At 47.6% G+C, this 24,142-nt stretch overlaps 1 protein-coding gene across 1 annotated transcript; it reads right to left on the bottom strand.

Annotated features, from left to right (window-relative positions):
• Positions 1 to 460: 460 nt before the first annotated feature.
• On the bottom strand, positions 461 to 19,595 carry LOC125508567 (phosphatidylinositol 3,4,5-trisphosphate 3-phosphatase and protein-tyrosine-phosphatase PTEN2A-like). The gene is made up of 13 exons (XM_048673322.1): positions 19,405 to 19,595; positions 18,079 to 18,663; positions 17,301 to 17,402; positions 17,169 to 17,225; positions 9,140 to 9,205; positions 8,808 to 8,984; positions 8,612 to 8,698; positions 8,472 to 8,536; positions 8,310 to 8,386; positions 8,134 to 8,180; positions 5,524 to 5,654; positions 5,282 to 5,351; positions 461 to 1,253 (listed from the first exon to the last, which is right to left on the bottom strand). Exons 2-13 carry the CDS (start codon positions 18,610 to 18,612, stop codon positions 705 to 707), a joined length of 1,962 nt encoding a protein of 653 aa, XP_048529279.1. The 5' UTR covers positions 18,613 to 18,663; positions 19,405 to 19,595; the 3' UTR covers positions 461 to 704.
• Between the last annotated feature and the right edge of the window lie 4,547 nt (positions 19,596 to 24,142).

The following is a 24,142-nucleotide window of genomic DNA, read 5'->3' as shown; positions in this document are numbered from 1 at the left end:
ATGGCGACGATGGACCAGCAGGTGAAGGTGTGGTACCTGGCAGAGCGCAACCTCATCTTGAACCAGATGTCGAGACCGGCAATGACCACTGCCACTACGCCCACGCCTACGCAAGCACTGCAACTATGCCCACAACGCCCATGCCAACCTCTCCCACCCCTACAGTAGAGGAGCCTGCCAATTGAGTTCCTTGTCTATTGTTCCTACCCTTTTGATCGCCGGACTTTGGCTATGATCGATCACCGACCTGTGGCATGATGATTGCCGAACTTGTGTCATTTTTGATAGCAAAAAAGAGAACTTTGAATTTTTGGGCGTTTGGGGGCCAAAACTTGGGGGCACGGCTGGGAACTTGATTCCCCTCATGCCGAAAAAACCACCGGCGCAAACGCGCAAAGGCCTTCCCCAGGTTCGCTGGTGTGCCAAACGGCTGGAAATGCTCTAACAACCCATTTGTGCATGAAAAGAAACAACCTGGTCTAGCTTGGAGAATCAAATGACTATAACATTCTCAGTCGCTACTGTCCAAGTTCAGATCTGGTCAAGGTACAACATTGCACCTTGATTAAAGGGCTATAATAATCGCAAAACACAAAAATAAATCAATTCTTTCCAGCTTTGCTTTATAGTGACATTCCATCATGGGTCTTAGAAGAGTGAAAATGTACAGATGACAAACCAAACACCTGCAAAAGCAGAGGGCCCTATTCACTTTCATAGTCATCTTCATCTCCAAATGAGAAGACCGAAGCGTCTGCGGCGATGGCCTTGAACTCGCTCAAGCTGGATGATTCCACAGCAGGGGGTTGTGCTTTGGTGGAGCGGCTCTTGCTGCTAGCTTCAGTTTTGAGAGAGATAGCGTCAGCTGCCCTTGCAATTCCTTGATCGCCCGAAATGGTTATTTTCTCGATTCCGCTGGCAACAGCTGATGGCTCCTGTTGTGCAACACTTGTTTCAGAAGCTTTGGCTCCATTTGCTCCACCTTGACCACTGCTGGAGACCTCCTTCCTGCCCTTGGATGATCCATCTTCTGCTTCATTGTCAGAAAAAACATCATCCTTATCATCACTTCCAGTTTCTTTCTTGGACTCTACAGGTGCAGCATTGCTGTCTTTGGCACTGCTGCTCGTAGAGGAATCAGCATCAGACTTCTTATCAGCAGATCCATCAGCTGGTTTTTGTTTTGGTGGTTGTGAACCACTATAATCTACCAGAACGATCTCAACCTGGAATCCTGGTGACGGCAATTTTCTCTGGATACCATAATAGTTAGTTAAGAGTCTGAACAAAGGGCAACAAGGTGAACTCAAGATAAATGACTCATCACTGGGCAAAATGTTTTCTTCACTTACTAGTAGTAATATAAATCATTTTCATCAATGACAAATATAAAATGTACCAAGTCTGCTACAGCTCAACTAGAGCCAAACCTTGCATTACACACATGGCAACTCGTGGAATAAGGGTGCATTGGGTCTGTAGGAAATCTGCAGGAATTTCAAAGGAACATTTGTTCCTGTGGGAAAATTTTCCAACCTAAAGTTTGGGAGAAAGGAAAGGCGTGCATCTACTTGATGCTAGTGGGAGAAGGAAAGGCAAATAACATATTCATGGAACCATGATTAATAACAGGTGCACCAGTACCATTCCTTCGTTCTCCTGCAACCTCCCAAATCGCACGCTCCTCGGCTCCTTTATTTTCCAGGTGTGATCCTTCCCCATTCCTACACTTATCATATTCCTATGTATTACACATAGTTCAAAAAAGCGCTAGGCGTTAATTGTGTGTTTTGCCACCTCCTTGCGATTTCTGACCAAAGCGCATGCTTATGCGCAATTATGTGCAGATTAAGCGCATGCTAGGCGTTTTGCTATCGCCTAGAGCTAGGCGCGCCTTTTTTAACTATGGTTTTACACAACCGTGTCCGAACAGGGCCTAAAACTGTCATGTGGACTCAACAATATAAAGTGGATATTTAGCGTCCATCTTATTGAATAATTCAATATTTTTATTTTTGAAATGAACTTCCGTTAATGTATTAACAACTTTTAATATTGGACATTGGATGAAGCTAATCCGACGATACAGAGGTGGTAAATCTGAGCACTATTGGCCGTTGGATATCATCTTCACTCCATCGGATTCTACCACGTGCACTGATGAGGACATCCCCTACTGCAGTTACACCCACACATCTCACAGGTACACCTGCTCAAGTAACAAAAAGACTAGGACCAATCACCAGAGTTCGCACACGTCATTTCAGGACTTTGAGGGAGCCATAATGACACATAAAGGCATGGACAAAGCACACACGATAACACTTCATAATTTCATCCATAATCATCTGTAGGTATTGTGCCACCTCACTTTTGGGCCAGGCCCATATAAAATCGAAATAAAGGGCAATAGGTAGTTTTTCGAGTTCGTATTAGTGGAGAAACCAACTTAGGGTTGATCCCCCCCCCCCCCCCCCCCCCCCCCCCCCCCTCCCGGCAGGGCATCATTTAGACTTGGGTTTTGTTTAGGTACAAATTCGCCATAGTTGCAAATTCATATATTTCATTTGTGTAACAACCAACCCAAGACCGCTTACGGAAACCCAACATTCAGCAGTTTATATTGCAAATCATAGTTCTTGCTTGTTCTTCGACTGCTTACAGGGACTGGAACTTTGTGATCAGGTTGACCGTGCCCTGGTGTGGTCAATAACAACTCCGGAATTGATTTAGCAATTACATAGGCGCAACCTCGTCCCATGTTGTAGTTTAATTATCCAAACTTTTTTTCTTGTAGATGAATTGTCACTCTTTTTTACTTTATGATTTAGAGTGCACAATATACACAAATTCGAAAACACCAAACACTTTTTTGTTCTAGAATCTTCCATACTTTTAACTATCCAAACTTTTTGCCGAATGAATTGCCATTCCTTTTTTTACTATATATGATTTACAATGCACAATATGCACAAACCTCACTTCACAGGCACTTCTCATTTGTTCTAGATCCTTCCATACGTTAATTCCCCCAAGTTTGTTTCTTCAAAAATAATTCCATTCACTCTTACTTTACAAAAGACTCAAAAGTTATGACAGCACGTTCATAATTCCATTTGTCTTTGAAGATGCAATACTAGCTACTCAAAACTGCAATACAAGATACCTAAGGACGTGCGGGCTCGGGGTCCAGGACCTGGAGCGTGCCGGCCTAGCGCTGCGCCTGCGCTGGATGTGGTTCTCCCACACGGACGACGACCGCGGATGGCGAGGCCTCGACCTCCAGTTTTCCCGCGAGGAGCGCGCGTTGTTCTTCGCATCGACGACCATGGAGCTTGGCGATGGACAGACGGCATTGTTCTGGGATGACCGATGGCTCAACGGCCAGTCCGTGCGAGAGCTCGCGCCGGCACTCTACCAATGCATTCCCAAACGGCGACGCAAGTCGACAACGGTGGCCGCAGGCCTAGCGGGCAACGCTTGGGCTCGTGACATTCAAGGAGTGATAGGGATTCACGAGATTGGCCAATATCTCAGACTGTGGCAGGCCGTGCAGCACATCAGCCTATCAAACCGGCCCGACCGAATGCTCTGGAGATGGACGGCTAGCGGCAACTACACGGCACGGTCATGCTACGCCGCAACCTTCCATGGATCCATGAAATGCCCCTCCTGGAAGCTTACCTGGAAGAGCTGGACACCGCGTCGTGTTCATTTCTTTCACTGGTTGGCTAGCCAGGACCGGTGTTGGACGGCAGAGAGACTAGCCCGTCGCGGCCTACAGCACCATCCACGATGCCTCCTCTGTGATCAGGCCCCAGAGTCAACGTGGCACCTGCTCCTGGAATGCCCGTTTACGCGGCAGGTCTGGCACGACGTGCTGGCTTGGGCAAGGATACCTTCTCAACCGCCAAGCAATGAGCCCACCCTCACAGACTGATGGCAACGAATGAAAGGGCAGACCCCACATGCGCTACGGAAAGGCCTGCAATCTATCGCCATGCTCGTCCCTTGGATGATTTGGAAACAACGCAACGAGTGCGTCTTCGACAATGCGCGCCCCTCAGTTACCGCTAAGGATGGCAATGGGTCGGGTTTGGATCGGGTTGAACAATATAAAATCCATATCTATATCCATGAAGACAGTCTTTGCCCACCCATGAAAAAATCCACGGGTGAAAATTTGTGTCCATGTCCAAACCCGATGGATATCCATACCCACTGGATATCCACTGGGTCCTCTCAAGACATATAAATAAGACATAGCACAATGTTAACATAAGCTTCTTTGTTCTTCACCTCATGGTAGGCTAGGTTTCACTTATGGTAAACATCAACTTATGACAAATCAACGTCCACTAACAACCTAATATAATTTAGCTTTTTTTTCTAAAAGATGAGAATGATGAGTCATTTAACGAGGAGATAAAAATAAGGGAAGGTGCACTGTAGTATGTTACGGCGGGGATTGAATGTCAACTAATAGAAGTTATGACAAGGATTATGCAATTTCTTTTGCATGTTTTAGATAACAAAGTGGAAAATTCCAGTGGGACATTTGACTGTGGGGTAGGGATAACAGATTTTGACCCATTAAATCATACTATCGGGTCGGGTTTGGGTATACCCATGGGCACAAGATTAGATCCATGCCCTACCCACGAGCAATCGGGTCGGTTTTGGGCGCTGCCCATGGGCACAAAAGTATATCCAAACCCTATCCATTCGGGTCGGATATCCATGGGTAAAATTGCCATCCTTAGTTACCGCACTCGTAGATAGGATTAAGGCCGAAGCCAAATGTTGGGCACAAGCTGGCGCTTTGGGTCTCAGGGTAGTCCTCCCCACTAACTGGGATGTCCACTGATAGGTTGCCAATCCATGTAACCACCACCTCCTAGGAGGATTGTATCTTCTCATCTTTTCTATGAAATGAAACGCAAAGAGTCCTTTGCGTTTTCTCGAAGAAAAAAAAGATACCTAAGGACAAATGTGCTGGATATATTTGACATTTTCATGTGCTATATTATACCTTGCAGTCTTCAAATATTCTGTAGTTATAATTTGATTTTCAATGGGATGAACCACGAGAACTAAATCTACATCTACGCCATGCATATATGACTCCAAACTAACATGTTTACCTGTATATCCTGTGGTATATCGATATTCGTTCATACTTTGGTTATATCTATAAGCTCCTACGTGCAATTTGCATGTGTACCTACCTAGTCAAAATAATCAGTTGCCTTGTCAAAATCAGCAATGAAGCATCGATTACCTTGTCAAAATCATCAAAATCAGTTGGATTCAGTGTCACTCTGTTCTCCATCATTGTTGTATTTAGCCAGCTGAAAAAGACAAGTTAAGTGTAAAATATAATTAAGAATATAATTTATTTCCAGTTTCCCATGTAAGATTTTGATGCCATCAGATATATATCATATATATATGTAGATTTATGCAACTAAAGCAAGATACTTATGTAAAGGAATGATACATTATTAGAAAAAAGGAGCTTACCAGTAGAAATCTCCTTGCCGATCATGAAACTGAATCTTGAAATCACCAGCTACCTCTGCTAATCCAGGCTCCCCAGGCAACGCGAAAACCATAATTCCCTTCCTTGGTGCACTAAACCAGAAATCTTCTGGCTGAAAATGGGTTGAAAATTAAGTTACCAAATAGAGCAGAGAAAGACTTCCCACGCATTTAGAGAATAGATCAAATATATAATAATAGAAACAGCTTCTCTAGGTCATAGTGAAATAAGAGAGTTTGGAATATCTTTTGAGGTTTTTGGTACTTTGTTTTACGGAATGTCATGTGGTGGGCCTTGGAGAAACACAAAGTCCCAACAAAGTAAATTAACCTCATCAAGGACATGTACGATAATGTTGTGACAAGTATTTGAACAAGCGATGGCGAGACTGATGACTTCCCGATCAAAATAGGACTGCACCAACGGTCAGCTTTGAGCCCTTATCGTTTTGCTTTGGTGATGGATGAGGTCACAGGGATATACAAGGAGATATCCCATGGTGTATGCTCTTTGCAGATGATATGGTGCTAGTCGATGATAGTCGGACGGGGGTTAACAGAAAGTTAGAGCTATGGAGACAAATCTTGGAATCGAAAGGTTTTAGGCTTAGTAGAACTAAAACTGAGTACATGAGGTGCAGTTTCAGTACTACTAGGCACGAGGTTAGCCTTGATGGGTAGGTGGTACCTCAGAAGGACACCTTCCGATATTTGGGGTCAATGCTGCAGAAGGATGGTGATATCGATGAAGATGTGAGACATCGGATCAAAGCCGGATGGATGAAGTGGAGCCAAGCTTTTGGCGTTCTCTGTGACAAGAGTGCCACAAAAGCTAAAAGGCAGGTTCTATAGGACGGCGATTCGCCTCGCAATGTTGTATGGCGTTGAGTGTTGGCCGACTAAAAGGCGACATGTTCAACAGTTAGGTGTAGCGGAGATGCACATGTTGAGATGGATGTGTGGCCACACAAGAATCGGGTCTGGAATGATGATATAGGGGATTGAGTTGGGGTAGCACCGACTGAAGAGAAGCTTGTTCAACATCTTCTGAGATGGTTTGGACATATTCAATGCAGGCCTCCAGAAGCTCCAATGCATAGCAAACGGCTAAAATGTGCTGACAATGTCAAGAGAGGTTGGGGTAGACCAAACTTGACATGGGAGGAGTCCGTAAAGAGAGATCTGAAGGACTGGAATATCACCAAAGAACTAGCCATGGACAGGGGTGCGTGGAAGTTAGCTATCCATGAGCCAGAACCATGAGTTGGTTTCAAGATATTATGGGTTTCAGCTCTAGCCTACCCCAACTTGTTTGGGACTAAAGGCTTTATTGTTGGTAGTGGTGGTACTTTGTTTTATGGAAACAACAAAACTGGAAACCTACTAGATTATGCTAAATAAAGCCTGAAACAAAGAAAAAGGAAAAGAAAAGAGATAACAAAGTAGGCTGCTCAAGTAGCAACCACACAAATTCCAAATGTACTTCCATTATAGCATTGTTTTTGTGTTTAGCTTCACTAATGCAAAATCCATAGAAACACGCAAGACACGTAAGGTAGAAGCCAACATATCTAGATTCCAAAAGTATTGTGCTCTTGTAACCAGTCAGCGGGCCGGCGGATCGAGGTGGAGGGTCGGTGAATCGGGGTGGAGCAGAGGTGGATCGGCGCGGAGCAAAGGCCAGCTAGGCGAAGCAGAAGCCGGCAGGTCGATTGTTTGGCAGTGTGCAGTGGCATGTGGTAGAGGCATTGACTAAGGGGAGCAACACGTGGCGTGCGCGGAAGCAGCAGCGACCAGAGGCAGGCACGCGTGTGGACAGGAGAAGAAATCAGCAGCAAGCCAAGAGGATTATGGCGGCGCAAAATTGGATGGAGCATGAGTTGTGCGTGCGATTTTTTTTTACCTAGACTCTAATACCATGTTATGGATGCACCTTATCTCAATTGCATAGCCCAAGGGGGGTACAAGGAAAGAGACGTGGCCTAATAAGAACTCCTAGACCAATACTAATACTCCTTAACAGGTCTGTCCTTCTTTATATAGGAAAATCAGGAGCAATACGAGACCGGTTAATTAAGCAAGAAATATTACAAAATATTGTAAGCTATCGGTATATTAGAGGAGGCATGTATCTATTGTTGAGGAAGCAAAGAATCAACACAAAAAAATAGTGTTCAATATTTGTTAGTTTCATTTCTCTCTTGGACCTAATATCATTTACAGTATGATATAACAACCATTACATTTCTTTACCAATGTAACACCCCATTGGTACTAAAAATGTTGGGCATACAACTGCTTCAAGCTATAGAAGATGGTACTAGGCTATGTTCATACAACTGCTTCAAGCTATAGAAGACAGTACTAGGCCACTGATTTTTTTAAGAACCTTCTTTAACACTATGTGGTTTCCGCTATGAGCTTACAAAAACAAAGTGGGTGCAATCAATAATATGAACAACCCGCACAGATATTCGTGATACTCAACCGATAATTTTCAGAGTAAGCAGAAAGCCACAAACTACTGAACATAAACAAGAATGTTTTATTAATGAACAAAAACCAGGGTGGTTTATTGATGGAAAGGCATACCATTAGTTCTTTCGTTCTTGGATGCTTCTTCGTAGAAAAAAGAACACCTGCATAATAGGTTATTACTCAATGCAGAGGAGAAAAACTGCTAATCATAGAAAAAGAACAACAAGCTACTCTTTTACTATATGATATGTGAGATGAACATTTCAAGTTCAATTCATGACGTAAGATACCATTGTGATTGGACACAGTAATTGATGGCCTGATCCAATAGGGGCACCTATGAAGGCGAAATCCCCTAAGCATGCACCTGGAAAGTGTGGCACATGCTTAATTATTAACAAATGAGATACATGCAGATCATACTGAAATCATGGAGGAAGTAGTGTGAACACCTGCGAGGCGGCTGATTTTCACCATTGAAGTAAATTAAGATACGCTCAAAGTACTTCACATATCTCTGTAATTTTTTCCAGCACATTAAGAATAATGCATTGTTATATAAATAAATTAAAATAATCCGAGGGTTACTCACAATCTGGCTTGGAAGAATAAGCCCTTTTCCATCTACACATCTTTTCTGATTGTAGTATTCAATGGACTCCTCCGCAGTAGGAAAGAACTGTCCATACATATGATGCACAAGCTTCCAATTTTATTAACCCTCAAAATTGGTAGAAGAATTGGCATGGCTAATTTTAATTAGCATGTAATGCAAATACTGATTTTACCTTTAGGTATACTAGAAGGCTGGAGATCATCAACCCTGTTCTTGCTTTCCCAGCTTTGCAATGGATAACCACCACATTTTCTATGTCTTCCTTCAGCCATGAGTATGCACTTTGGCAAAATGATATGACAAGTTGTATCGGAGGACAATTATGATCATCAAAAGGAAAGCATGCAACCTAAAATATACACATCAAATATGAATATTGAACAAAAATGATTATTTCATTATCAAACTGTGTGAAGGAAACTGAAGCAAGTGATTGGAAATTTTCAAATTATTTCTTGGTGGTGACAGGACAGGGACATAAACAGATATATAAGCTGCCCATACCTTTCCCTCAAAAAGAGATGCATCGTACAGCCTTTCTGAGCAAAGGTTATACACCTTATATTTCCCCTGTAACATAATAATAAATATAGAGGTTAAAAGGCACAAATAGTTCAAGTAACATTTGTAACTGAACTTTGTAATTGATGTAAACGAAGATCAACTAGAAAACGTAATTGTCCTCCAATGACATTTAACTAAAATTTAACTACCTCAACGACATTTCACGAGATCTACCGAACTTAAAGAAACATGTGTTATAGGTTTGATCCACAGGAGTCCTTAACTGCAAAACTTCCAGTAGTATTGCACATTGGTAAAAATAGAGAAGATAGGTCTAACAATGCATAGAAGCAAAATATCATAGATGAATTACCACCCTCAAGCAAATGAAAAAGGCATTCATCACCTTAATAAAGATATGCATTGTACAACAGATGAAAAAGTTAACTTGCATATTCATCATAATAGAAACGCTAAAACCCATTGCTTTTATGCAACACTTTGGCGTCAGGGTGCCCCCCAAGTCTAGGGCGTCGAGCCGCCTTTGACATCTACGAAAGGCATCCGCCTTGTCCATGTAATAGATATGTGTACTTCCTCCTTTATATAGGGGTATATTTGCATATATATAGCATGTGTATATTCTGGCCTCTTTGGCCCGTAGCAATACGGGGTCCAGTGGAGGATGACGACACCCAGGCAGCTGCCTCACCGGACTGCATCGCCTCTACTCTCTACTGTCGCCTCCACTGTCTCGTCTTGGTCTCCTATGGCCTGATAGTGGAGTATGCTGCTGTTGCTCCCAAGCTAGTAGCACCTCATGCACCCCAGCCTGCTCGGCTCTCCAACTCAGCATGGCCTCCCATAGTGAACAAGAGAGCATGTGTTACCAACATGTCAGCAAAAGGCAAGTCCGCTGCTGCTGCTGCCAATAGTTCCAAGCAAATTGTTGCCATGTTTCGAAGAACACCTGAGGATCTTGTAGATGAAAGGCACTTTGGGTGTTCTCAAAGCACTATGGAGTCCAGCACAAAGACTAAGGAAGAGAGGCACTATGTGTTAGGAGCTAGGGTTCTGCCGGTTCTAGGGCGGAGATTGTAGGGGAAAGATGGAGGAAGACGAGGTCGAGGGCGCGGCAGCCGGCCACTGGGCGCCGTCCTTGCGTGGTGGAGAAGAGGCGGCGGCGGCGCAAGAGGCGGCTAGGGTTAGGTCTCCCGGCTCCCTAAGGGAAGCCAAGCAAATACTGATTGCTTCTTCCTTGATTAGATTGATACATCTCCTCTCCTTATATAGAGAGGTTTACTTGACTCCTAAGCAAACGACCCTAATAACGATAAGATAATTGGGCTAAGCCCCTAATAACAATAAGATAACTTGGGCCACAGCCCACTGGGCTAAGCCCCTAATATGCCAGTCATAACACTTCTCCCCGCCTGCACAAACAGCTCGTCCTCAAGCTGTAAGGCAGGGAAGCGCTTGCTGAACTCCTCGAGGTGATCAACCAGCATCAAACACCTCCGCGACAGCTGGGGCGGCCAGGTCGCCGAGCCCGGCGGCGACGGCGTCCTCCTCAATGTAGTCTGCAGCCTCCAGGTAGAAGAGTCGGGGGCAGACGTGGCCGGGCATGTAGGTCTCGTCGCAGTTGAAGCACAACCCTTGGCGGCGACGCTCGAGTAGCTCGGCCGAGGTGAGCCGGCGAAACGGGTGCGCCGCGGTCGCGGCAAGGGGTGCCGCGGAAGCCTGAGCAGGCCGACCCTGCGCGGGAACATCCGGCCAGGGTGGCAGCCCAGCGGCCCGGGACGGTGATGCCTGCTGGATGGCCACCGCGCGGCGCTCCAACGCGCGGGCGTAGTACATGGCCGTCTGGAGGTCCTGGGGTCCCTGCAGCTCGACGTCCACGCAGATATGATCTGGCAGACCGCCGACGAAGAGTTCGGCCCGCTGGTGAGCCGTCACGCTAGACGCGTGGCACGCCAGGGCCTGAAAGCGGTCGGTGTAGTCCTGCACCATAGAGGTGAAGGGAAGGCGGCCCAACTCCGCCAGCCGGCTCCCACGTATCGGTAGCCCGAATCGAAGGAGGCAGAACTCGCGAAAACGCTGCCATAGGGGCATGCCGCCCTCATCCTGCTCGAGGGCGTAGTACCACGTCTGTGCGGCGCCGCGGAGGTGATAAGAGGCGAGCCAGGTGCGGTCCGACGCGAGCGTCCGTTGCCCCTGGAAGAACTGCTCGCACTGGTTGAGCCAGTTGAGGGGGTCCTCGGCGCCGTCGTAGGTGGCAAAGGCGAGCTTGGCGAAGCGCGGCGGTGTCTGAGCATGACCGCCGTGAGTGTACGGCTCGGCGGTACGGAGCAGCGAAGAGGATGGCGTTGGTCCGGTGTGCACAAGTGGTCCGCAGGAAAGCGGTGGCCCGTCGAAGCCAGCGTGGAAACCCGCGGAGCCGGAGGGCCTGTCGTACGGCAGGGAGGGCGCCGGCTGGTCCGCGGCCATGGTGTAGACTGGCGGCGGTGACGTCCCGGCCAACCAGACCGGAAGCTGGGAGGTGAGGGCAGGAACCGCACTTGCTGAATCGGCACGCCCACCGGCGCGGTTGTAGTCAGCCATGGTGTAGACTGGCGGCGGTGACGTACGGCAGGGAGGGCGCCGGCTGGTCCGCGGCCATGGTGTAGACTGGCGGCGGTGACGTCCCGGCCAACCAGACCGGAAGCTGGGAGGTGAGGGCATTTGTTCTTCTGTGAGTGTGGCATACCATTTAATGCTACAAGCAGTAGACAATTTGAGATTGCAATTGAAGCCCCTCGCCAATATGGTTCAGGGTACAAGCCTCCTAGTGCCTATGAACCAAGACCTGAGAGAGAGCCATTGCTTAATGATTGTGTCAAGGAAACAAGTAGGGGGCAACATGAGGCAGCATGGAAATAATAGAAGGAAACTCATGTCGGATGGCTGGTTGGATAGAAGGGAGCGCCATTTGATTAACTTCCTTGTTAATAAATAATCCAGAGGACACTTCTTGGAGTTGGCTGATGTGTCGCTTAATCCGGGCGTTGCACGTTGCATTGTAGCTCAAATAAATAGAGGAATACGAGGTAGAAAAGTCGCAAGTACGCACATGGCGCAAAACATTGTCTGTGTGTGTGAGATAGAGTTGGGGTAGCACCAATTGAAGAGAAGCTTGTCCAACATCGTCTGAGATGGTTTGGGCATATTCAGCGCAGGCCTCCAGAAGCTCCAGTGCATAGCGGACGGCTAAAGCGTGCGGAGATTGTCAAGAGTGGTCGGGGTAGACCGAATTTGACATGGGAGGAGTCCGTTAAGAGAGACATGAAGGATTGGGGTATCACCAAAGAACTAGCTCTGGACAGGGGTGCGTGGAAGCTTGCTATTCATGTGCCAAAGCCATGAGTGTGTTGTGTGTTGAGTTCATCGTGCTCAGCTCCCGTAAGCTCTTCCGGCCGACAATTGGCATCAGAGCCTTGTTAACCGGTGACCGGTGGACATGTCGAGCAGCGGAGGGCAGACAAACTCTCCCTCCCATGCCTCCAAGTCGCAGCCACCGAAGCCACTGGACGTGAGCCGCGACCACAGCCGAGTGCGGCGAGGGGGGAGCTGGTCATGCAGCAGGTCGTCCGGGAGATCGGCGGCGGCGGCAGGTCGTCCGGGAGATCGGCGGCGGCAGCAGTGGACTCTCCTTTCCCATGCTGAATAGGACAAACTACACCGACTGGGCCCTGGTCATGCAGGTGAATATGCAAGCGCTTGTGGAACGCCATCAAGGACGACGACATCCCGCACCGTGAGGATCAGCAGGCGATGGCGGCGCTCCTAGCACTTTTAGGCTGCCACGGTGCCATTTCGGTTTTTTTCTTTATTTCCCGTTTCTGTTAGAGAGCTTAGCTCGGGTTTCTAACGAACTTTGAGCGAATCTTGTACTCAAGCACGATTCATTCGTGGGATAGAACGAACGCCATAGATCGTGGGCATTGCAGCTCGAATAGATAGAGGAGAAAGAAACAGAGAAATTGCAGGTTTGCACACGGCGCAGAACATTCACTTCATCGTGCTCAGCTCCGATGAGCCCTTCCAGCCAAGGGTAAAGAGAAAATGATGAGGCCTTAGTTGTGAAACTAAGGAGCTGCTTTAATGATGTACTTGCAAAAATGGTACTTGATGTCAATCTTCAAAACAAATTGATCAACATGGGGAAAAGAAACCCTCATGAGTCATGTTGAATGCAGCATGTTAATTTTTGCAAGATAATTCCAGCAATGTAATTTATGTACAGACTCTTCATATATGTTTACTTTTACATGTTAATTGTTTGGTGGTGTGCATATTGTGGTCAGACCATTGAGCTACAAAGGTTTGAAAAGCGTATTGTTAGTCTTTGTGCTTCATCATTTGGTTGTGACTTGTGACAGAAATTGGAGCACATTTGAATTTGCGAGTCAACTAGTAAACTCTCTGTATTTATTCAATAGTAATTTCAGCAAGCTAGTTATTCATTTTATTTGCTGTTTGTAGATCCATATAAAGAAAGGAAACACGTTACAATGGAAAAGAATGAATGATGTGTCTTTGTTTCATACAACCAGAAGATGCATAGGTTTCAAAAGAGGTGTGAGAAGGCGGGCAACAAAAGCTGAGGTTTTTGATTGGGGCAATGAATGGGTTGACGCAACAATGTCACCACCAAAGGTGCTCGAGGGTGTCCTGATGACATTACATGGGAGGATGTTGGTGTGGCTATTGGTGCATCTTCGAACCTTTCGAGGTCGCAATCTTCCTAGGACAGCTACTACACTTCATAGGGGGGCGTCAAGCGTCTGTGTGGCATACATAAGGCAGCACAAGAGACCTACACCAACACGGCCAACAATTCTTGCAAAAGATGAGGAAGTGGAGTTAGAGCAATACTCAAGTATCCCCAACACAGAGGAGGATGATTGAGACTGTGATTGATGATGATAGTGTGAGCAATGATGACGATTCAACCAATGTTGACCAAGATGGTGGAGAAAACACCAATGTCACCATGGATGAGTTATATGATGGTTATTGAGACTTGGAGATGAAAGTTGAGAGTTGAGAGACATGAGAGAGTTGACAAGCCTTAAGCCTTTTGCTATGCTGGTATTATGTGGACGTTTTTTATGCCATTGTAGTAATGTTTTAAGAATCACCAAGGAACTAGCCATGGACAGGGATGCATGGAAGTTTGCTATCCATATGCCAGAACCATGAGTTCGTTGCGAGATCTTATGGGTTTCACCTCTAGCCTACCCCAACTTGCTTGGGACTAAAGGCTTTGTTGTGGTTGTTGCTGTTGTTGTAGTGATGTTTAAGAATCGGGATTCATGACAAATGTCATGTGGTTAACTGGTTGTGCAATATATCATGCACTGCAGTCATGCTAGATATCTTGTTTTTCACTTTTGCAGTTTTGCTCACGTTTAGTTCTCTGCTTTTTCATTATTTGTGGACAAGTTATTAAGTTATAACATATTTGCTCATGTTCATGCCGCTGTTATGGCACTGCTAGGAGGGCGCGAGAGGGCCGGCCGGGGGCCTTTTGCCCACGGCCGGGCAAGATGGAAGGGATTTCCTTCTTAATTCTTGCTTGATTAGATTGATACATCTCATCTCTTTATATAGAGAGGTTTACGACTCCCAAGCAAGGCTTACTTGACCCCTAAGCAAGCGATCCTTAACTATAATTAACCATAAGACTAACGGGCTATACCGCCAGCCCAGGCCATTAGGCCCATTACGTACTCTAACACTACACCCCACCTGGACATGCAGCTTGTCCTCGAGCTGCAGCCTAACCAATTTATAACCATGACTCGACGTAACACAAACCTAACACCTAAAAACAAGACTTTTACATCTCGGCTTGTTTTATTACTCTCAACCTGAAATGGACTGGGACGATTTATTTTGGACCCCTTAACAAAAAGTGGACACCATCCGCACGTCGGACGTGCACGTGTACAGCCACCTGGATCCCATGGACACCATCTGGACAAAAGGAGTGCATGTGTATGGCCACCTGGAAGTGGTCGCAAGAGCGACCAGCAGAGGCGCCCTCGCGGCAGCCGGCAGAATGCAGTGGTGCTACGCGGTGCGCTCCTGTCGGTGACACCCTGCCTTCCCCCCGCCGGACGGCTGTTGGTCTGCACCGCACAGAGAAGAGTGGAGGGCTTGCGATGGAGAATGGCGAGGAGGGGTGCCCCCCCCCCCCCCCACCGCCGATATCGCAAACTTTGAGGTCGCTGCCCGCGGGGAAAACAGCATGCCCAAGATCCCCGACGCAGCAGACGAGATCGAGGCCCTTTGCACAGCGAAGCGCAGCTGGGAGGAGCGGCAGCTGCAGACCATGCATCTCCCGCACACGCCGACGCGCTAGGAGGCCGCGCGCAACAGCCTGCAGCCTCACCGCCACCGACACGTGGCGGGTAGTGATCCAAGCCGGAAGCGGTGACGGTGACGGCGGGAACTTGATCTGCTGGATGGGAACGCCCTGGGGAAGCGGTAATGGCGACGGCGGGAACTTGATCTGGTGGATCGGGACTCCCGCCGACGCGGTCGATGCGGGGCCGGAGCTGACTGGCGGTGGCTGTTGCAGCGGAGCGCCGGGCGGGCCGGCGGTGGCGGTGGATGACAGCTGCAGCGGCCCGGCAAGCGCGACGGGGACGCCCTGGGGCTGCTGCAGCGGCTGCCACTGTAGCCAGGGCGGGCCGGTGGTGGCGGTGGATGGCAGCTGCAGCGGCTGTTGCAGCGGCCCGGCGAGCGCGGACGCCCTGGGGCAACGGCAGCGGCTGCTGCAGCGAAGCGCCGGGCGCGGCGAAGGCCGCCAGGAGCAGCGGCTGCCACTGCAGGCAGGGCGGAGCGGTGGATGGCAGCTGCAGCGGCTGCTGCAGCGGCCCGGCGAGCGCGACGGAGGCCGCCTGGTGCAGAGGCTGCCATGGCAACCACGGCGGCGCAGTGGCGGCGATGGGCGGCGCAGCCGGGTGCGGCCCGTAGGACCCGGCCAAGAACAGGCGGATCTCCTGGACCGCCTGTGTTAGGTCCTGCAGCGTCCCGGACACCTCCTCCGGGGTGAGGACAGCGGGGGCGGGCGCGACGGAGGATCCCGGCGCGGGCAGGAGCGGGGCAACGGTCGTGGTGGTCGCCGGAGGCGACGAGGTGACCGGCAGTGGAAGAGACGGGTTGGGCAGCGGTGAAGACATGATCGAACCGAAGCTAGCTGATACCAAATTGTTATGGCGCTGCTAGAAGGAGGGCGCGAGAGGGCCGGCCGGGGGCCTTTTGCCCACGGCCGGGCAAGATGGAAGGGATTTCCTTCTTAATTCTTGCTTGATTAGATTATACATCTCCTCTCTTTATATAGAGAGGTTTACTTGACTCCCAAGCAAGGCTTACTTGACCCCTAAGCAAGCGACCCTTATCTCTAATTAACCCTAAGACTGACGGGCTATACCGCCAGCCCAGGCCATTAGGCCCATTACATACTCTAACAGCCGCTTTCTGTTTTGGAGAAGAGCAAGTGCAAAGAGGATGGGAGGGATGGATGCTATGTGGGCTCTACAACCAGCAATTTCAAGGTGTGTACTACCAAATTCTTCTTTATTCTGCTGCTCATAGTAGTTCAGAATTGTCTAATTGTGTCGCCTCACCTTACGCTTTAAGCGACTAAAAGGTGAGGCGGTACTAGGGCGCCTCGCTTCGCCTTACCGCCTTAAAAACATTGATCAAACCCCTTGATCTAGATACTTGAGGTGAACAAGTTATCAACTGTTCTGGCGCTAGTGTCTTCGAGAAGTTATTCCTGTGTCATATTCAGAGGGCATGCCTACACTGAAGCAAGCTGCTTCTTTTTGCGAGAAAGAGAAGCGAACGCATGTTATTAAGTTAGCAGCATGGTCAAGGTAGCAAGAAACATATGGACGCATAAACAAGTAAATATCAGACATATATCTGTAAGGCACTCTTAAAAACCTGAAATTTATCATGTATGTTAAGAAGCTACCTTGTGATGCATTTCAAAGAACCTGATGACTTCCTCCATGTGGTTGCGATAAAAGCCCTGCAATAGAGGTATTGATGTGTTTAATTCTAGAGACAATACAAAGGAGCTCCACCTTCAAAGTGTGACACTGACCTCAAAATATCCGAAAATTCCTGAGCTCAAATCACCGGCAGGAAAACCCATAGCAATTATGTTCTCTGTAATATATGTCATGTCTAAATCAAATCCTCCTTCCTATTATAAGAACGAGAAATTTGTCAACATCTATTGTCTTGCTGCTATGGCCACAAAAGCTAAATTATTGAGTGAAACCATCCTGCCTACTGTTTTTCGTATAGTTTCTAAGGTGTTCGAGAAAATAACTGACTACCAAGGATCTTCTAAAGATAATCACACAGATCATTACTCTAATTCTCCAAAATAGTAAAGTTCGACCCTCCTCTCCATATAGCATTCTTGATTGTCCTTGCTATTATCAAAGTAGCAAAAGACTGATGAATTATCATAATCATGAGGCATGACACTGCTTACCGAACCCAGCTAAGAACATGCAAATATGAACCTTGAACCAAACGACATGTGACTTGTGAGAAGATGCATGCTAAATATGAACACATATTAATGTCTAAAACCTCCTAACATGGATGACTTGGTGCTGGAAGAAGGCATTTTCAACGACACACACCATCATTTTGCGAGCAATGGAGCAAACATAGCATTCAAGGAATTGTGTGCGAACTATTAGAGTTTCCATGATGAAAGAGGAACAAAATTGTTGCTCAATTAGAGGCATGTATGCTTATCCTGATCATGTTAGTGCAATACTATAAGAACTGAAAAATAAAAGAAACATGTTTGAAAGATATAAAGGTTCACCCAAGATTTCATATTCGAACACCTATAAATGTACCTGATATCGTCTCTTATTCTGTGAGACCATGTGGCGAGCCTTAACTTGCACTGCCTTAACAGCATTCTTAGAGGAATCCACAATGCCTCTTGTCAAGGAACCAAAAACACCAGCTTGTGCAGTAGTTGGGGTTGTGCTGCCTTCAGCACTCTCATCTTGATGTGGATCTTTTGGAGACAGCCGTAATCCAAGGCCACTAGCGAGACGGGAAACGGTATTTTTACCTGTTGGTGATTCTTGACCTGAAGAAGGCTGAGGGATTTTCAGATTTTTCGCCCAGGAAGATAAGCCTGATGTAGAAAACATGGATGATGGTGCCTCGCGTCCTGCAGCATCTTGTGTGGTGGCAGAAGTTGGAGCGGAAGGAGATGAAGGGGCAACAGGATTTGGACAGGCAGCCTGTGTCGCGGAATCATTTGAAAGAGCACGTGGAACAGGATCAGCAGTAGTAACGGCAGAAAGTGGAGATGAATCCTGGTTATCCATAGGAGTATCAGACGGGGTGAGAGATGGCTTGACTTGTTGTTGTTCCATGATTGACTAACGGAGTTTATTAATCTCAGGTGAACGAATGACAAGCCACATCTGCAAAACCATCATCATACATGGTTATAAGAAAGCAGCTCAACCTGCAAGTACAAATCATGTCCTCGACTAACTGCATATATTTTATTTACACAGAATTTGAGTGCATAACTACAATTTCACTCTTAACAAGTGCAAAAGATCTCATTCTAAACAATATGTTATGTTGCATCAACTCATCAGCCAAGCAATGTATCACTTTACACATTCACATATCTAACAAGAAGACAACTTAGAATAAGTATCATCTTATCGATATCACTGATTACTTACAACTGGGCAGGTTATTCCACATGTACAAGAACTGAAAATACAAATGAGAGCTCGTCCAGTGGCGGAGCGTAGTGGGGACAATTCCGGGCCCTGGCCCCCCCTTTCAAAAGGAAAATTTACCAAATACACTTACTTATCTGCTAATTGCTCTACTAATCGTCCGGCGTCTCTGATCATCCTAGCCTTTTCTATGCCATATACACTCATTTGGCCCCTCCTAATATTTGATTCACGCTCCGCCACTGAGCTCGTCCACACTAAAACTAACACGGGAACAAGAACCGCAACCTGAGCTACCACGGCAGCGAGACACGTAGCTAACAAGAATCTTTAAGCCTAACAAGAAACTCACGACGAGCTCGGACAAAGCAACGTGTGAAAGAACCGCTCTGAATGGGATCTCTCGGGTCGGCTACGGACTCAAGAACTTATAATAGATGAGAAGCGGGGGGTGTGGCCTGGCCTTACCAGCAAGGTCCGGATCTGTGTGTCGTTCCTTCCCTCGAGGCTTGGCGAGTTGGCGACGACGGCGAGCTGCCTGATGGAGGGGGGAGGAGGGCGGTTGCTTCTTCGGCGGAGGTCTATGTGGGAAACAGAGAGATGGGGATCGCGGCCGGGTTTGGTGGGGTGCAGCGGGAGGAGACGACCCTGGAGTGGGTACAGGGGGTTAATTGAGAGGGGTGATTTGGAGCCCGGGCTCAGCTGATCCCGATATCTCCCTCGTCTGTTCCAGTATTGTGATCCGAACAAATCCAGCTGTCCTGGTGGTTGTGACTGCCGATAAAGTGGATATACGGTTGAATACGGTAGCGAACAGTGGCCACGCGCGTGTGGAGGCCTGACGGCCATCAGCCCGAGTCCGTCTGAGCCTTGTACCAGGACTGTGACTTGGCGAATGGGCCGCGGATTAGAACGTTTGCTTTTCGTCAGGGCCAAGGATCAGATAATGGGTCTGTGATGGGTGTCGCTGTCTGAGCCGCCTGTCGGTCGGCGTGGTCATGCCGAGCATGCACGTGCGGGCGAGGAAAAAAAATGACATCTCCAAGGATTAACCTCGTTCTTTCTGGATACCTCGGCTGTCGGCCGTCCTCAACCAACTACGTAGGAGAGAAAAATAAGGAAGAACAGGCAAGGTCATCGGAAGCGTGTGATTTCAGGGGTGGGTGGGGTGGGGGCGCCCTACATTTGCCGCCGGCCTGCGTGTTGATGGACACGGAGGGCATGGAGTTTCTGCTTGATGCGGTCGACAGGTCAGTCAATCCCCTACTCACCGCCCGTCAGATTTGTGTTGTGCATAAACTATGTAGATTTACACTATGCGATCCGCTGCCGATTTCCTAGGTTCCCCGTCCGGGAGGAGTTTGCTGATAACCTTGAACAACTAGATCCGGTGCCTCTTCTATACTTGTTACAAAATGGGGGCGGCAAAGAGCAGGGGGGGTGCTGCGGCGAACAGTGGGTCTGGCGTGGCTAAGTTGGCCGGGGAAGATGTCTCGCCCGACGAGCAGGGCGATGGCCGGCGAAGGCGAGCTGCGTCTCCGACGAGGTCCGCTCAGTCAACCGACAGGGTTAATCTAGAGGCCCGCGGCTGGACTAAAAGGTTAGAAAACAATTCTGATGCAGTAATTTGCTTGCAAACTACATACTGCCGTACAATCACGGAAAGGGTCCCCTCGTGTGCTTAGTCCAGAGCCATTTATAGAAAAAATTGCAGAGAAAATGAAAACTGAGATGCCATCAAATCTGCTTCCGCATCTGTTTTAGGAGACTGTTGTAGTTTAACTGTAATGTGCTCACACATGTTAACAGCTGGGAGTGCGCCAGAAAATTATGAAACTGTTGTGTCTTGGCAGTCAGCTTATACAATTAAGTTGCAAAACGAATGCAGGTTGCATCTTGGTAGTGCGCCGCCTGATCGTGTGTCATGCCCGTCCAGGATGACTGCTCTGGAGTTAACAATATGCAAATACGTGGAGCAACCTGACAAGAGTGTGATGAGGCATGCACTAGGGCTCAATTTCGACTCATTGCGGGAGGCATACGATTTCTACAATCTTTGTTCCTAGGAGATCGTCTTCGGTATAAGATATGGTAAAAGCAGACTAAATGCTCAGAGGACAAAAACGATGCAAGAGATTGTTTGTGGATGCTCGGTAAGTGTTATTACACATGCACATATGGTTTGTGGATCACACAATTTTTGCATATCTGCAATTTGGTTTCGTGTGGTTATCTCCGTGCAGGGCAAACCGGAAGCAGAGAACAGCAGGTCATGCAGATGCGAGTGTCCAATGCTGGTTAGGCTGCTGTGAGCGTCTGACAACAGTTGGTACATCACAGAGCACCGGGAAAATCACAACCATTCTCTGTCGCTGACTATGGGGGAGAAGGTGCACTGGCCGTCCCATAAACACATAGATGTGTACACCAAGGATCTGATTAGGCAACTGAGGGAAAACAATGTCAATTTGGGGAAGGTATACAGCATAATAGGAAGTGTCTTTGGGTCAGTTGAGAAGGTGCCATTCACAAAGAGGACACTCCGGAATATATGTGGGAGGATTAGCCGTGAACAAGCTGACGATGATGTCCAGAAAACGCTTGAAGTGTTTGCTGACATACGTTCAAGAGATCCTGGGTTCACCTATGTGGTTCTTGCTGACAAGACAAGTAAGGTGAAAAATCTAATGTGGGCTAATGGCAGCAGCCGCATGCAATGCAAATTCTTTGGGGATGTTGTCACGTTCGACACCACATACAAAACAAACCTGTATGACATGCCGTTCAGGTTATTTGTTGGAGTTAACAATCATTACCAGAGCATCATCCTGGCAGGGGTGCTGATGCGCGATGAGAAAGAAGAGAGCTTCGAGTGGGTTTTCGCAGAATTCTTGCGTATGATGGGCGGGCCTACCCCCAGAACTATACTCACAGGTCAGATCTATGCAAAAATAAATAGTTTCCAAAAAAATTTGCTGCCTATATTGCCCATGTTATTTATGGAAGAACAAGAATGAACTTAAGACTCCGAAAAATATTTAAGGTCAAATTGTAAAAAGGTCACGGACAAAAATGACTTGATAAAATGCAGACCAATGTAGGGCAATGGAGGTGGCGATTAAGAAAACTTATCCCAACACTGTCCACCGCTGGTGCAAGTGGCATGTACTCAAGAAGGCGAAGGAAATGCTTGGCCCATTATACACGAAGAAGTACGAATTTCAGGCTGATTTTCATAAGGTAGTGAACCACATGTTGACCGAAGAAGAGTTCAAATCAGCTTGGGCAGCGCTCCTTGATAGGTACAACCTGAACAGTCACGCATACATGACACAAATATATGAAACCCGAAGAAAATGGGCCAAACCATATTTCAGGGGTGTGTTTTGCGCAAAGATGACAAGTACCCAGCGGAGTGAGAGCGCAAACCACATGCTCAAGTCGTACATGCCCCCTGCAAGCCCTATGCATGTCTTTGTCAGGCAGTACATGAGGCTGTAATTTGACAGAGAGCGTGATGAGAGCTATAAGGAGAAGAGGACCATGATTGTAAGTTACCTTTCCATCACTCAAGCAATACTTTCACCACGGAAAAGAAAAAAAAATTAAGATCATTGTCACAACGATGCATGTCCTGAATTTTTTTCTTCTGTGTCTTTCAATTGATGCATGGGGGGGCCCGGTAAAACGAACGAACCTCGCGATAGAGCGGCATGCCAGCAAAATATACACTAGGAATATGTTCGAGCAGTTCGAGCAGCTCCTGATTGAAGGAACCGCTTACAATGTCACCGAAGTGGATAGGATGAGGAGGTACATCACCACTCACAATAACGCAGCGAAAAGGGAGAAGTGGAGCAGGGTAGAGTACGAGGTGACGATAAACGAAGACATGTCGATCTTCAGTTGCGAGTGTGGCCAGTTCAAGCATATTGGCATGCTTTGCAGCCATGCGTTGAGGGTACAAACCGATCATAAAGCATGGACTGCATGAGAGTAACAAAAAATGCCGGTCAAGTTGACATGCTTTCTTTTTGCCGTGTAGGTGATGGAAATTCTTCACATGGAGGAGATACCCAAACACCACATCATGAAGCGGTGGACAAGGGACGCGAGGGATGTACTACCTGGACACCTGGTTCAGTACCAGAGAGACTGTTCACACAACCTGCCATTCACAGGAAGGCACGCGACACTGTACGTGAAAGCCATGGAGGTCGTGAGGATGGGGGACGCAAGTGTTGCATCGTATGATCATGTGAATGCGGGCCTCGACGCTTTGCTACACAGTGGGGCAGCGATTGCGGAGAAGAGGGATGGGTTGGCTTTCGAGGATCGTCTCATTGAAACTACACTGACAACACCAGCCGCTAATGGCGAGCTTGTGTTTGTCCCTCTGAGCACTGAACAATGCCGGAGCCCCGGGCATTCAGTTAGTGTGAATGCAATGCAAAATCTTGCAGCGCCGGACAAGCATAGAGGGGCTGGGAGACCGACTAGCAGCCGCGATAAGGCTCCGTACGAGGTGTTAAGCAAGAGGACAAGATTCTGCAGCATATGCCGCCGGGAGGGTCACAAGAAAACGACGTGCCCAGAAAGAGGTGATGCGCCAAAGAAGCCACGCAAACCAGGCAAATGCAAGAACTACGGAATAGAAGGGCATCGACGGAACACTTGCAAAAGACCGCTTGCGTTCGCCGAGTCCTGAGTTGTGTGGATTCTGAATGAGGCATGTTTCGTTGATTTGGCTTGGTTATTTTTCATAGTGTGTTTTCTGTGGATCACCTATCCGTCCGTACTTATATCAGAGTAGACGATCTATGTGCTGTGATGTAGCTAAGAACATAATCTTTGTTCTTGAACTGTTAATTGAATTTTCCAGCGGCAGCTGTGGTTCAGGTTGTTCTATTTTTTAATACTGTACTTTGTCGACAGTACTGCTGCACATAGAAGAGCCATCCAGGGTAAAGCCAGCGATGAGGCTGCTGGCATTTTTTTCCGCCGAGTTGTTGTCATATACATGTGATTCTGTTTGACACCTGGACGACATGCACACACGCAGGGTGGCGCGGGGGCATATGTGCTTCCTGGCCATTTTTCAAAATTCAAATGAGTGAATTGAATGCATCAGGGAACTGTGTCCTAACCCAAGTGCTGCATAAATAGGAGCTGCAGGGCTCAGCTACTACGCCATTGAGTCCCAGTT

Source organism: Triticum urartu, chromosome 5, assembly GCF_003073215.2.
Source record: "Triticum urartu cultivar G1812 chromosome 5, Tu2.1, whole genome shotgun sequence".
Taxonomy (NCBI): domain Eukaryota; kingdom Viridiplantae; phylum Streptophyta; class Magnoliopsida; order Poales; family Poaceae; genus Triticum; species Triticum urartu.
This window is presented reverse-complemented; position numbering and strand designations above follow the sequence as displayed.